General features: G+C 38.0%; 1 protein-coding gene across 5 annotated transcripts in view; it reads right to left on the bottom strand.

The window, feature by feature from the left end:
* Nucleotides 1-7,625, bottom strand: part of LOC111562976 (collagen alpha-1(XIX) chain) — a 103,159-nt gene extending 95,534 nt beyond the window's left edge. For 3 of the 5 annotated variants that reach the window (XM_035944234.2, XM_035944235.2, XM_035944236.2), the window contains exons 1-4: nt 7,082-7,624; nt 4,477-4,598; nt 3,675-3,749; nt 3,493-3,592 (exon numbers count right to left, since the gene is read on the bottom strand). In XM_035944234.2, the coding sequence (XP_035800127.2) occupies nt 3,493-3,592; nt 3,675-3,749; nt 4,477-4,564 (263 nt within the window). In that variant the 5' untranslated portion in view covers nt 4,565-4,598; nt 7,082-7,624. Of the gene's footprint in view, nt 1-3,492; nt 3,593-3,674; nt 3,750-4,476; nt 4,599-7,081 lie in introns of all 5 variants that reach the window. The other 2 variants (XM_055018414.1, XM_035944237.2) reach the window with 2 other exon arrangements.
* Nucleotides 7,626-15,613: the final 7,988 nt, after the last annotated feature.

Here is a 15,613-nt window from a genome sequence, read left to right as displayed (position 1 = left end):
CAGGATTTTTTAAAATGAGTTGGAGGAATCGAATTGCCGTAGTTGACACAATCAAACCTCCACGTGCTTATTACTGACATCCAATCCTCCAACAGATCAAAGCTGACTCAACCATGACAGTTTGCACACTAAATCCATCATTTGTGCTGGCAAAGACTATAACTTCCTCCCAGCATGAGTCCACTTTTCCGTTTAAATGTGGAAGAACGCTTGGCAGCATGATACCAAACTGCCTGTTATCAAGCCAAATCAACTGCACGCCTGTGATCTGAAAGAAGAATATTTTACTTGTGAAGAGACTTTACAAAACTGAGTGTGCATGTGTCTAGCTGAGATAACTAAAACTATGTATCATTGTCGACCCAGTGCAAACAAGAGTTCCTCTGTACACCTAAATATCGGAGAGCACCTCAAGATCCTTTGCAATGACAACAAGCCACCAGAGACGGCAAACGAGTCAAAAAAAAAAAAAATGCATGCTTTAAATTAAATTCTTCATTAATGTAGAGCCATCTAAGTACAAGGCAGTTCAAGCTCTCTATAGTGCTATTAGGTGTGTAAGATTAAAAAGGTTCTAAACATCTATGTATATGGTCTAAAAATGAAATGATAAAAAATCCAGGCAAGCACTTATGAACTGCATATTTCAGAAACAGTTCAGACGTTTATGACATTAAATAGAGTGTCAGCTGTACCGTATTGACTACAGTAAGCCTACGTGATCAATTAGCTGACAGTCGGAAACCACTGAAACCACAGACTGACAGACAAACACAAACCATGGTGATTTGATACACTACATCTCAGCCTGAACACGGCATAAACCACATTATGAGACTCTGTGGCCAAATTCAAGATGTGTTGTTACCACTGAGATTTCAAGTAAGAGATGACCATTACATTACAGATAAAATTATTAGGATGATAGATCAGGGTTGGATCAGATTGCTTACAAATTACCATGTCAATTTGCATAATGCAATCCATTGGATTACAAAATATGTATTCTAATCTGAACGCTTCTGGCATACACTAAAATCGAATGTGGAAAATATTGCCAGAGAAATTTGAAATCCACAGATATTCTTTTTCTTTCTCTTGAAGCGCCTCAAAACATGTTTATTGCAAATAAGAAGCATTTTACATATTCATCATCGGCACTTGGTCAAATTAAATTAACCTTACAAAAGCAGTACCGGCACAAACTACAGGTGCATTGCATATATTCTGTAACGAGTGGGATGCTCTTCAGTGCATGTTTTTGTAGCTGCTGTTTTTTAATCAAAGGAGATGCTGTCAGGAATGGAAGACTGCTGCTACTTGAACCTCCCATTTTGACTCAGCACTGTTTTGTTTTGTTTTGTTTTTCCCTCACCGCAGAGTAGAGCGCCTTTCTAGGAAACTCTATATATGTATCAAAATTTTAAAATATCCATATTTTAAAGACCTGCAATAACATCCTCATTAACAATGTAAGTATAACCTAATAAAACATTCTCTCAAATGTGGTCTGGGCTGAATACAGTAACTTATTTCTCTGTAATGTCATCATTACATGTGCCTTGTTTCTCATACCGACAGTTTCTCATGATTTGTCTTAGTTTATGAGGCTAAAAAAGGACAAAAATTTTCAAGCCACAGCAAAAGAAGCACAGACAAGTGTGAATATATGTAAAAAATGAGTGGACTTCCTACCTTTTTACTTCTTCTATTTTGCTAAAAACAACTAGTCAGTCAAAAAAATACACAGACCAGTGTGGCTGCCTGCTACCTAACTGCAGACAGAGAAAAACAAGTGCTCGCTGAGCTTCTTTTGCTAGACATTTGAACAAAGAAAAGCTCCATTGAACCTTGAAGACTTTGAGCTGCCTAACTACACAGGAAACCCTGTAAAGTGGAGCTGCATTTCAATGTACTTTAAATGCAAATGTGGTGCATATCAATGTGAAACATATCAGATATGTGATGGAAATTAGTATCAGACCAAACACAGACATGCGTCTTATGGCAGTGAGCAATGTAGCACTGTGCGGTCAAATACATGCTGCATTTGGAGGGTGATTCGTCACCTTGCATGAATGTTCCATAAGTGTGTCAGCTGTGATCTATGTACCATAATGTATTTTGTGCCAAGGAGTTGGCAGAACATCAGCCAGATCTAGAGAATAAGGCATCTATTGCTGCATATCCTGCAAGTAAAGTGAGCAATGTTTTAGTGGCTGTGGCAGGGGCAGAGGGGCCTCCTGCTTCATGCAATTGCCCTCGCTTTCCCTCCTCAGCTGACATGCAGTATCACCTGTCAAAGTACTTAGATAATTGGATATGAGAGGGATCGCAGTCTTACCACTATAACCAATGACACTGTCAGCAGCGTCACTGAGAAGCAGCATCTTCTTGCACTATGGGCCCAGACTGAGCGAGGGGCTGAAGTAAATGTATTTTCAACTTGGTTGACTGGACGGGGAAGCAGATCACAAATCACCTGGCTCAAAGATTCTTTCACCTTGCCAGAGAGAGTGGCAGTAAATGTTTACAGTTGCATGCCATGTAAAAATACTAAAAATATCCTTCCCCACCTCCCGGAAGAATGACAAAGTGTTCTCTTTCACTGTTACAACCTAAGGACACAAAACAATGAACGTCGAAGCACATTTTTCAGAATCCAAGACGTCACTGTAAAGCCAAGTTGGGCGCCCATTACAGCTTCATATATGCCACCGGTCTTTTTCTGATGCAACTGGGACTATATGTAAAAGCACAATGGACCTTTATTAATATTGTATCAAATCAAATGACCACTATATCATTGCATAAGAATCAGCAAGGTGAAGTCGCTGCCAGTTGACCAGGGAATAAAGGTCTTCAGTAAATGGCACCTTAGTGTGTCATTTATGTAGTTATTTTAATATTCCTGTCTTATTATACGTCCTCAGACTTTTTTTCCCTGTCCTTTATGTCCCATTTTTTGCCCTTAGGAGACTTCTAGAATAAATGCAATATATATTAATTCTGTTCAAATTATTCCCTGTCTACCAGCTCACCTCACAGCTTGCCCTTATTAGCCAAGGCAAATGGAACTATTGCTCTGAGCAGGGCATATCAAGGCTGTGTCAGTTCAGCCCTATCATGAAAATAGCAATATTACACTGTTTTGTTTTGTTTTTTTTCCTAGAAAGTCACAGATTTGAAAGCTTAAATTCTCCCCATGGTCGGCACAACAAATATCTGTAACAGCAGTAATATTTTAGATGTTTTACAAAACCACAGGGTCTTGCAGTGTTTGAATTGTAAGAAAAAAATACCACTTCATATTGAGACCCTGAACACAAAGAAGCATATCAGTAATAGCCTGCACTTTAGCACTGTTCATGTGTGCTGCTTTGGTTGCACAGTGCATTCTACAGTTTCCTCACATGTTAAAATGAACAACAACCCAAATGATGCACAATATAAACACACATGCATGATAGCAAACGTGTGCACGCTACTTACTTTGTTGGCTTAATAAGCGGACTGCTTCCTAATCGGAACGATGGCAGCTCTTCTGTGATTGTTCCCTTTCGGAGAAGAAACTGTTCTGTGAGATCAAATCCTGTGAACAGGATTGCAACGTGTTACTAGCTTTAAACAAGCCGTTGCCGACTTATTTACAAAATTCATCTTTCAGCACATACCTGTGATTTCCAGGGGACGATCTAAAATGTCCTTAAACCTGTGTTCCTCTACGGTCAGACTGGGACATGAGCCATCTAAAGGAAAGTCACCAAGAAGTTGTTTGTGCTCAGTGCAGATGTTCATTTATATTTGGAATCAGTTTTGACTATTGGTATTATAGACAGTGATGAATTGAATCATGAAGTCATTTCCACAGTGCATTTCCTTTAATTCTGAAAGCAAAACTGCTTTATGAGAAATCCACATCAGAGCCGAAAATCAGTTCACAGTTTTTATATTTTCCCATTAATCTTCAAAACCTTTGCTTAAACTTAAAAAAAAAAAAAAAAAACTGTATGAGAAGACTCTGAAATTGAATTTAGAGACAAGCCCAGATTACCATTACCAAAACGGACTTTATGAATACTGATAATCCTGTAATATTAGCTGTGGCTAAAAAATACAACACACTTAAATAAAGGCACTGCAATAACAAAAATATGTATGCAGACATGCAGTCACTGACATGTCAGTTTGGGATATAATTAAATGTTTTAAAACATGATTATTTGTAGAACAACAGAGGCTTTAAAATCATAAAAGCTGTAACATCTCTCTGTCTATCTGTTCCTTACCTCCACATTCAAAGGAGATCATTTGTTTTATAGATAACACCTGTCTGCTTTGTGTTAACAAAAGCACATTCAGAGAAAGACTGCAGGTGGTACTTTGCTGCTAAATTATCACCATCGACAATCTTTTTCTTGTTGAAAGAAATATGTTGCTGCAGACAAAAAGTTGAGGACAACAAAAAACACACACCTGTTTGTTCGCTCACTGCCATTCCAAAAGTGCAAGGAATGGAATTCACAGTCCAAATGAAAGCAGTCCATCGCAGCAAGCAAATCATGGCTCTGAGGATAGAAAGCCGTCCACCTGAAAACCTGAGGGCAAACAGGATAACGCAGGTTGGTAAAACTGAAATATCATTAAAAAAAAAAACACTTGCCTTGTGCTAATCTTGATTAAATATTTTCCCAATTTAAGTGCTAATAAATGCATAACTAACAAACAGTGTGGGTCAGGTGACTTTTATAATAAACTTGCTTTTATGCTAAGTGCAGCAGCAGGTTTGACTTCATCAGTTAGCCTAGCACTGAAACAGTCACGTGTCTGTGATGGGTTAGCAAACATGGCAGGTAAAACTTCAGGAAGCTTCCAATCTGTGGCAGAAATGTCATCTATTGTATTCAGATCAGGTCTCTTCCTTATTAGCAAATTCAGTATTAAAGTGGAGTTAACATTTTAACAGTCGCTCATGTCTGATTCTCCAATTTTCCATTTGACTCTCACACGTCCCCAAAGCCTCTTTGTGTGTTTATGTAAAGTCAGTCAGCATGGAGAATGCACTTGTGAGTCCTTCATTCATTAGTTCTCATTAACACCTCCCATACAGCGATGAATGCAGATGACTATACTCCAGCAGAAGCATTATACTCGTAGCTATGTTTGCGTTACTGACTTAGTTGTTAACCACTGAGCCAGGCCGACTCTTGCTCTCCATAAGTTTGTAATTCATGAGGTCTGTACGTCTCCTCTCAAGATGACTTTAATTTCTATTCCAAACTCAGCTCACAGCGTGACTGATGAGAAGTTCAACACACAATTTGTTGGCTCTTTGCACACTTCAATGTTTGATTTTAGCGTGAACGCCAAGGCCCTGATCTGTGTTTGTGTAATACTCTATTAACACTTTGTTGTGTTTTGATGTGTAAGCTGTCTGCAATGGACGTCACATTCAAGGATCAAACCTGGAAACCTCTAGTTACAAGCAAGTCTCTTGAAACATTCGACTATGCTGCCAAACCAAATCTTCTGCGTTACTCTCATGCCATCACAAAGGCGGCACACATTTTTTGGGGAGAGTCATCGTGGACGGTAAGAGGCTGCTGCAAAGTACGGTCAAAAGAGTGCACTCAGTGAATTATTCTGACTCAAACTGAGCACTTTCAATAACTTCTACACTCATGCAAAAACTCTTTCACATTGTTTTTTTTTTAAAATTCAAGGTCTTTGAGCTGAATAAAGCCCAACAATGAGCTGCACACATAGACGTGACATTGAAATACTTTAATGATTATTCTCTTACACAACATCACACCATTAGATTCTCAATCCTACAGAAAATCATGATTAGCGATTTTTTATTGCACTTGTTTTTAGCAGTCTACCTGCAACAGTTTTGTGAAAACACAGCTGTAGCAAGCATAAAATCCTTCCCTCCAGGTGCACATTCATCTATTTCCAGCGGGACGAAATGGCTGAAGACACAGCAGAGTGCTGAACTTGACCTCCTAACACCGTAATACAGCCACAACACATTAAGTTAATTTATATGCACGGCCTCACAAAGTGTGACCAATAGTATTTTTTTCACTACACGATCCGTCTTTAACCGCCACAGTCTTATCCAAATTAATTTCTCCCCTCTGATTAATTCCAGTCCATGTTGCTGCTACAAGCCTTTTTTTCCCCTCCTTTCTCCCACTGGATCATAAAGTTTTTCTGCATGCAGGCCTTTACAGTATCATGGCGCATGGAGACGAGGTGACCGTGCCACTTACAAACTACAACCATGCATGGGGAAGACAAGTAGCACTACAGAGGGATCACATTCCCTGTCTGTGTGAAGGTGTAATGTTATTCCATGTCATTTCTGCAAATGCATGCAACACACGCAGCTTCTACATTCACAGTTATTCCAGATTGTGGAGGAGTTGAATTGTTTCTCTGATTTTAATGCCATATGCAGTGTAGTAGATGGGAAAAGAAAAAAAGGCTGTTAGACCGAAACCTGCATCGATTTAAATCCTATAAATTGACACAGTGGCAGTGTGGGGTGTATCACATATGTCACAGCTTGAGATAGGAGCAGGCAGAGAGAGGACTTAAACCTTGGCCACATAACTTATTGTCCGCTCTACGCCTCCATCATTCATTCTCTCGATCAATGGCAATAACTCAGCGGCAAAAACTCTCCAATATTCAAAGAAGCGTGTTGCTCTGCGCGACAGCTGATTGGCTGGACGTGTGTTTATTTTTTTAATTATTATTTTTTCTTAATAATTGCGGGATTTTGTCGCTCATATTTTCTTTTCTATTTTCTTTTAACAAAGTGATGCAACACGGCTCATGTTTACCGCTGCACAGCGTTCATAAATCAGAAATAACCTGCTCATAAGGCATGCGTCCCAAGTTACACACATCAAAAAAAAAATAAAGAAAAAATAAACGAAATAAAGCGATCAAAGATGCAATCACCTCATAAAAGGCATTTTCGATGGGTAAACTCGCTCATTTCTACATTACAAGAGGATTTAAAAAAAAAAAAATTAGCGTGAAATGAATTTGATCTGTAAGTACTTACAGTTGCTGATAAAGTTTCCTCTAAGGCAGAAACAAACCAAAAACAGCGGTAAAAGCATAATCCATGTGTGATTACGATCAGTCCGATTCCGGATTCCAGGACTTGGAAATAAAAGTCACAGTGGGATCGCTTGCTCGATCGCGGTCCTTATTAGTTGCACCGAGTGGCCCTCCCACTCAGTCATTATTACTGAAATACACTGACAGAGACTTCAGCAAACACACTGAAAGCCTCCACATTAGTGGGAAAGAAATGCCCTGCGGCGGTTCAAACAAAGTCTCCTATTAACTGATCCAGGTGCGGGAATTAAACAGCGTTTGATGCTTTGTGATTTTATCAAAATGTTCACAATAAAAGGCCTGAATCATATGGATTTGCTCGCCTTTAACTCGCCTTTAAGTGTGTTATTAGCAGTAATAACTGCCCAAGTGAAGCTTAAAAGTGGGAGAGAAAAAAGCCTGTGGGGAGAATATATAAAAAAAAAGAAGTGTTAACAGGCTATTCATCTCGATCCAATTCTATCTATTCATCTGCCCCACAGTGCAGAAATTACACTCTGACATGAGTGGAATAGATGATCTGACACAACGAAGTGGCAGCTTTTAGTTTTAAAGGCAGCAAATTGTTGCTGCAAGCAAACCACATACTATTTTAGTCAGAAGACAAATGCCATGTTGCAATACTACCCTTGCTATATGGAAGTCAACAACGTTACCATTCACTTGTGTTTGCAGAGTTTTAAATGCAGGTTTTGCAGTGGGATCTGTTAATTCCTGCTTTGTTTGTGTCCACTTAAGTGTGGAGAGACTTTTAATTTGTCACATCACTGTGATTATAGGCTTTTTGTAAGTCAGTAAAACTAGTTCAAACTGTGAAGGTTAAATCATCAGTATTTTATCTCCTCAAGTTTTTTTTCTCTTTTCTTAAAACAACACACCAACATTTGCAGACACCCGGTCCACAGAAACAGGTGTTCCGACTCCCCACATGTATCTGTTTAGACAGATGATTTTAATGCACCCTCCCCTTCACCACAGGGACACACACAGGGAGGCACTTTTCAGTTAGGGTGTTGAAAGAAACCAAGAAAAAAGTGCTATGAAGAACTGAAAATTCAAATGAAGCAGGTGGCTCTATTTGAGTGTTTTTTTTCCCCCATACATACATATAAAGCATCAACTTTTTGTATTTCTTTCGATCTTTCGTCGCAGATCTTTCTTTTTGTTCTGAGTGGACTCTATAACTGTTGCCTTTCTCACAGTTAACTTTTTACAAGGATCGTGGACATTTTTTTTTAACAAAGTTAACATTTTGCATAATTTTAATATTTTAATCCAAATATAATAAAGCTTGAATTTTGTTAAAATTTTTTTTTTTTTTTTTTTGGCTGCATTGCTGCCACCATGATGTAATTTCAACATGAACTGATTTATCTGCTCAGACAGAATTTCTATCAGTCCATGTGTGTGTGTTTGTGTGTAAGAGAGAGAGAGAGAGAGAGAGAGAGAGAGAGAGAGAGAGAGAGAGAGAGAGAGAGAGAGAGAGAGAGAGAGAGAGAGAGAGAGAGAGAGAGAGAGAGAGAGAGAGAGAGAGAGAGAGAGAGAGAGAGTTTGTTTCATTTGGGTGAAGTGACCCTTTCAGGTTAGGGGCAACACTGGTGGCATGATGGAATAGTGAAAATGACACAGAGCATTAAACTGTAATCCAACCAACACAGTGAATACACAAGGACAACCAACTGGGGTCTCTGGTACAAGACAAATTGAATCTTTTATCCCAAGTACAATCTATGCTATTACTCAAAAGCTTATTTATCCCCCTGTGATCCTGGTATAATTTTTTATTTTATTTTTTTTTTTACAGTAATTTCAAGTAAACATTTCTTGCGTTATATTTCTATGTCTTGTCCTAAATTTAAGCAACACCACTCTGGCCAATCTTGATGCGCTTGCTATTGTCGCCCAAAAAGACCAACAAATTATATTATACTGATTATATTCTAGATTCATTACAGTCAAACACATCTTGGAGTTTTGACAAATACAGACATCTTTGCATACATCTCTTTGTACAGCTTAAAAATAGTGAAATTTGTGCTTTTCCACACACACACTGTGTCCTGATGATGCTCTGACTCGTGTCAGTCATATGTATGACATGTTTATCTTACATAACAGAACATATTTAATTTGATTGTCATAAATTTGTTATCCTGAAATCATGTATTGTATTTCTGATCTGAACATCATTTTATTTAAGGAATTTGTGATTTAGGGTCACTGAGGGTCATGTGAGTGAATCAGTGCCTCTGTTGTGTGATAATTTAAACCAATCCGATCTGCATAGACAAAACTGTCTCCCCAGGATTCTGATGGCATTTTTTGAAGCACAAAATGAAAGGGAAACAGAAAACAATGATGTTCAATCATTAGGAACAGAATGAGTCATGAAAAATTGTAGAATAAAGCACATGTGAGAAATGACAAGCATCTCAGTCAGTAGGATAAGGGTTAACAGAAACTTCACGAAGGCCTTTTAAAGAGTTTACCTCAGTTAGTAGCAGACATTTAATTTAGTTTTAGTTTTAATCAAATGACTAATTCCTGCCTTCTGTGTGCACAAATAACATATAGCACATTGACTGGTCCCAGTTTGGCATGAAACTATGAAAACTATGGGAGTTACATTTTAACATGATAAAATCTAAATTTCAATGAGTGATTGTAACCATGTAGCTTGACATAACCTACATATGCTATTTTCACTTTCAAAAGCATATAAAATGTTACTTGTGGACTGCACTGTCACTTGGCACTTTGCTGTCACTATATAGACAGGATGCATCAGCAGAAAACAAGTCACCACCTTTAATTTCCGAGAATGCGATCAATAACATTTGATTAACGTCCAACATTTTCTGCTTCCCCATCACTTGTTTGTAACATAATCCCCTTCTCCCAATGTTGTGAGAAGCTAAGCTGGAGCATGGCTGTTGCCCTTTGTGGTGTTGGGTTGAGGTTTTCCTTGTGCTTTCCTTAAAGTCCTCACTTAATCATAAGCTGTCAACTTTTCATAAACATTTCTTCTGGCCGATGGAAACTGTTCACAGTGTGGTCTGTGGATTATCCAGAGTACTCAGAACATGCTTTCAAAAAGTCATATTGCAGCTGATTTTATTTTTGAAACACACGAAGAGTTCAAATTAAGTTTTATTCACGTTATCTCCACGGAACTGATGCAGAGACTGAAATCTCAGCAGTTTGTGACTGTTTTGCATACATGTTTCATGACGCTCTCACATTTTGTGACACAAATTAATATTGGATTAATCCAAACCATGAACTTTGAACCTAGTTTCTTACGTAATGGAATACAGAAATACAAACAGATGCCAAAGGTTAGAAATTATGTCTGAAATTAATCTTCAAGAGCAAACTAAACAGTTCTCTCATGGCAGAAGTACGCCTCGAGATCCTTGAGGCAGTTCTGGGGAAGTGCCCTTTGAAATATTATTTTCGTGGCATTTCAGCTTTAATAGACAATGAAAAGTCGGATAACGAGGGAGACAGGAGGAGACGGCAAGTAACAGATGGTCATGCTGATTCTGACCCCAAGACATTACATTAACATGTTTGGCGCCCTCCCGACAAGACTCGGAAAATATTCCAAGACATATATGGCAGAAATTGCCCTTTTAGAGATTCCTTATCCCTGTGATATTCACAGTCTGTGTGCTTAACTGTGGTTTGTGGCCTAAATGATTGCATTTCACAGTTTTATAAGGGTGATAATAGCATTTGAGTCAGCTATGTGTAGATGTGGATGTTCGTTGGAAGCATCACAACAATATCAACATGTTATGATGAAATAAACATGCAAATAACCTCGACAAATATACCTGATAACACTTTCACTTTTGGTGATTTATCCAATACAAGATAAGAAAGAAAGTTACTTAGCTAATTCCATCTTTTGCTTACCAAAGTGTAACAATTTAAGAAGAATTTATCATTTTCAATATTGTGCTGTTTAATTGTACCTCTTACTATCCTCCCTCGACAGAAAACATGATCCATTTCTCTTGTGAATGTCTTTGTCTTTATATATACCCTTGACTATTAGCAAAGATATGAAGAAGAAACAACTCTTTCTTGCCTGTCTTACTGCAACCTAAAATCAACAGAGAATTGTGAACGCTTTCATACATTTTCTCACGCATTTTAAAAACATAACTTTAAAAAATAGCTAGCTAACACCGATTGACATATTTTGTCCATAAAACATTATCAATTGTCCAGCTCTGATGTTAAGAGACTGATTTCGATTTAGACACAATCTATTTTCCAAAGAATGGGGAAAGTTGTCTTTTTTTTCTGGCATTTGCCTTTTTTGTACAGACATGTGACTAATTAAAGGAAAAAAAACTTGATCCCTTGACCCTTACAGTGAGGCGATCTGATAGATCCACTGTGCTGTGAGCTATCAGGTTGCATGGTTTGGGTTCACTTGTTCCTTTAGGGGGAAGGATCCCTGCGAATCAATACAAAGTGGTTCTGAGCAACCACTTTTATCCTAAGTTGAAACATTTCTATCCTAATTGGAGCGTTTCCTTCTCGGGCAACAACCAACAGAACATTTTGGTGATATTCTGATGTTGTTACAGTGGTAGTTTGATATACGAGACACATTCAGTGTACTGATTTGAAAGTGACTGCTTTCAGTGACCTGGACTTATAGCATCCAAACAAAATGATACTTTTTACAGTAACTGCAGGTTAAAGCAGAGCTTTTACCCTCTAATTTTTACTGTGTCCCACATCTGTTGGTGATTAACATGTTTTCCCAAAACTTTAACTCATACGGGATATAGTGTAACAATTTACAAAATCACAATGAGGCATTAAACCATATCGTGACAATCTTGTTTGATGTTAAATGCTTCAAGGATAATAATTCTTCTTTGATTTTGGTACATATGGTGTTTTATTATTTATTGGAGGGTTGAATAGAAAATGTGTGGCTGTTAGCAAACAATGACAAAGAGACCTGATCTTATCAAGCAACCCCCTTTCACACATATAATACTATGCACACATTAGCACATCCAATGACAGTGCACCTGATTACGTACTATGAACTAAATAACTTTCCACTGACAAACTTTGTTCTGGTTCAATTAATGCAATTTAAGCACACCGCAACTCATAATGAACTGCATAACAAATACAGCACTCCCTTCTCTGGGTGCTTGTGTGCATTTGTGCATGTGTGCAGGGTCATATTTTTACTGCTATACGTAACCTCAGCAAACCCTATTGTTTTGGCAAGCGGTTGTTTGCCTTGAATTCAAACACACTAATCTCTGTATTCTCATCGAGCCAGTCAAATCATTATGGTTGAAAGGGTTTGGAGGCTAAACACCTGTCTCTTTACAAGATGATTTACTAAATCGACATATGGCAAAGCGCTAAACAAAGACACCACATTGTGTGTCGCTAATCTGCATTCAGGCATAACTATTGATGTGTACCTTTCATGTGCTCATAAAAATCACAAAAGCCATTAAGGAGTCTGTTTATCATTTCTGAGAGCTCACCTGAGCATGAAAGTTTCCAGTATATAGACAGATAAAGAAAAAAAAAGGAATAAAAAGATACAATAACATGTCAGTTTGGCCTACGGCTACAGTTCTGTGGGGTATTCTTGAAATATGATCATATAATTGGCCTATCTATTGGAAGTAATGAAAGAAAACCAGTTGGTGGCATCCTGATTGGGTTAGCTGTGGGAAACTGGGTCTCTCTGATATCAGCTCAAATATTCAGAGGCTTGGACCGAATGCTGAACATGTGGTAAGGCCAGGCAGTATAGGTGAGCTTTTAAAATGACCTGTTCTGATGTTATAATGACCATGGAAGGCTGCTATCATTATACGGTGCAATGCATCTGCAGTATTTGTTTCAATTATATTCTGTATAGAATGGTGCCATTCTATGTTTGTCTCTGTCTCAAACAGCCTTTGCATTGCATGGCTTTGTGGGTGTTCTTCAGCTGCCGGATCACATGAGATTTTGCATAAATTTACCTATGATGGCCAACCGCACATCCTGGAAATGATACACACCCTTTGTTAATGTTAGTCAAGGTGAGAGTAAGGTGAGGCCAGTGAACATTACTAAGATTGAACTGGGGTTAGAAGGCAACTTTAGTCTCAGTAAATTAAAAAATATATAATTTCTCTCCTTTTCTCTCCCTATATACTGTATAATCAGATCTGACCCCACATCACTACATCACACAGCACACTGACAAAAACATACACCCATTTCATACCCAACCGAAATCCCCGTAGTCTATCATTGTCATTTTTTTTCCACATGAGGTCCATCAATTTCCATTACCCAATCAGTGGGAATCAGTGGGAGGTCTTTGTAGAATGTGCATTATCATTTTCAAAATTTAAACGGACAAATTGGATGGCAGAGGAAGCACTTAGGAGCAACAGCTGCTGTAGTTGGAGCAACCTTTCCATTTGACTATCATTACGAAATGAAAAGATGTATCATTTGCACATATGTTTTAATCCCTAAATCTTTCCAGAACTGACAGAAATCTTGTTAATTTGCTACCATTATTTTTCACACCAAGCCCCCCTTTTTAATAGAATTTGGTCCTTGGTCTCCATTAGGGCACATTGCCAAGCTGCACGATAAAGGCATTTGCAGTTTTGAAAGGTTGCATGAATTAATCAGACTTACCTTCCCTGTGCAAGTGAATAATGGGTTGTGAACAAATTTCATTCATTTAATTAAAATTGTTAAAGTCAGGGACATAAATGAAGCTTAGATATATGGCTGTTGACTTTAGTGAGTTAAATTTGAAAGTGTCCGAACCAGTAGTGAACAGCGAATTAACTGGTGAGAATGTTTTTCACTCCAATTAGACTGGACAGACTAATTTCCCCTAATACAATAGAGATACATTATTTCCACTTTCAGAAACTTTAGAGTCTCAATGTCACCATAGCCTGTCATAGTCGTCCCCTTGAAAACGTGATTATTCAAGTAATAATTTCATTTTGTCTCAATAATTCCAGACATTGTGAAAGCAAAACTGCACACACTTAGACTGTTGAAATTTAGGAAACAATATGCTCTATGCATGGAGTGATTTCTAGACACAATGCACTTAAAGCTGTGACAAGGGAGACATGATGAAAAGACAGTGAAGTCCTTATTTGGAAATACCATGGGGTCTGCACACAAGATAAATTTGATATGAACTGAAAGAAATGGTGAGTGTGCCAGGCACAAAAAAATCCCCAGCATTATACTGCAATTCACACAGAGTCTGGAAAAGTTTATATAATCCCACTGCCGCATAAGTTTGGATCCCTTGTTGAATAAAACAGACACTCATACCTCTACAGAGTTAGCCTTTTTTGAAATATTGGGTGGTATTGCTATTAATGCATTTTGATACTTCAAATAAACACAGACTGTCGCTTTTAGGGATTTGCAATGCTCTTTGAGGTGGAGAATATAAAAGAAGAAACACTGTTTCTCAAGTAATACCAGGAATTTCTGACAGGACTCATTTCTGTTATAGAGTGGAACTCATAATGACATTTACCTGGGCTGTTACATGACACATAGCAGATAGAAAACAAGCCGAAATATTAAATAAATATTACCTTTAGATATTTTTAAGGTCTAAGTGGAAATTTCAGGTACCTGCATTAAAATAACATATACATGACAGACCAAGGCTGAGAAAGTATACTGGAAAAAAAAAACTGGGTAAAAAACATGTGAAAAGTGAGCCACTACTCAAGCAGCTGGACAACAATACTAATGTCATTGTATTTTATTTGTTATTGTATTGTATTTTGTTGCTCCACTGACAATACGGATCTTTACTAGAAATGCTCTGTTGTATCAGCGCTTAGCTTTAGCTCTAATACAGTGTGGGCCACTGCTGTGGATTATTGATAACTAGTATTACCCCAGTCATCAGCTGGGCACATGAGAATGCAGCTACAGGTACACTGCACCCTAATTTCTCATGATTCATTTACACCTTTTTAGCTAATTTAAGGCATAAAGTTCTCAAACATATTGACAATTTCTCATTGTAAGTATGCTGCATATATGTTGCAATAAACCACCTTGATTCTGTGCTTTGTATTTTTTTTGTGGCAAATAAACATATTTTTTACAAAGCATACACAATGATAGAGAAAATGGAAAGGTTGCTGCATATGACACAAGAAAATTATGATTTAAAAAATATATATATGCTACATAAATACCTTTGAATAGCGGTTTAGGGTCAGGCAACATACCTCATGGATAGTCCAGCGTCCCCTTTGGTGCCGCTCAGGTTTTATTTGGCCTGAATGCCCCACTGCTTAGCACAGGTGCCACCTTGGTGCCTCCTAAGGGAAACATTCAATTTTATGACCAACCATAAGCCCATCCCTGTTGATTTTTTTATATTCTCTCTTCAGAGTCTGTTGATACCATTTGGTAT

The sequence above is a fragment of the Amphiprion ocellaris genome, chromosome 16 (assembly GCF_022539595.1).
Source record: "Amphiprion ocellaris isolate individual 3 ecotype Okinawa chromosome 16, ASM2253959v1, whole genome shotgun sequence".
NCBI lineage: Eukaryota > Metazoa > Chordata > Actinopteri > Pomacentridae > Amphiprion > Amphiprion ocellaris.
Note: the sequence above shows the minus strand (reverse complement) of the source record. Positions and strands in the feature narration are given on the sequence as shown.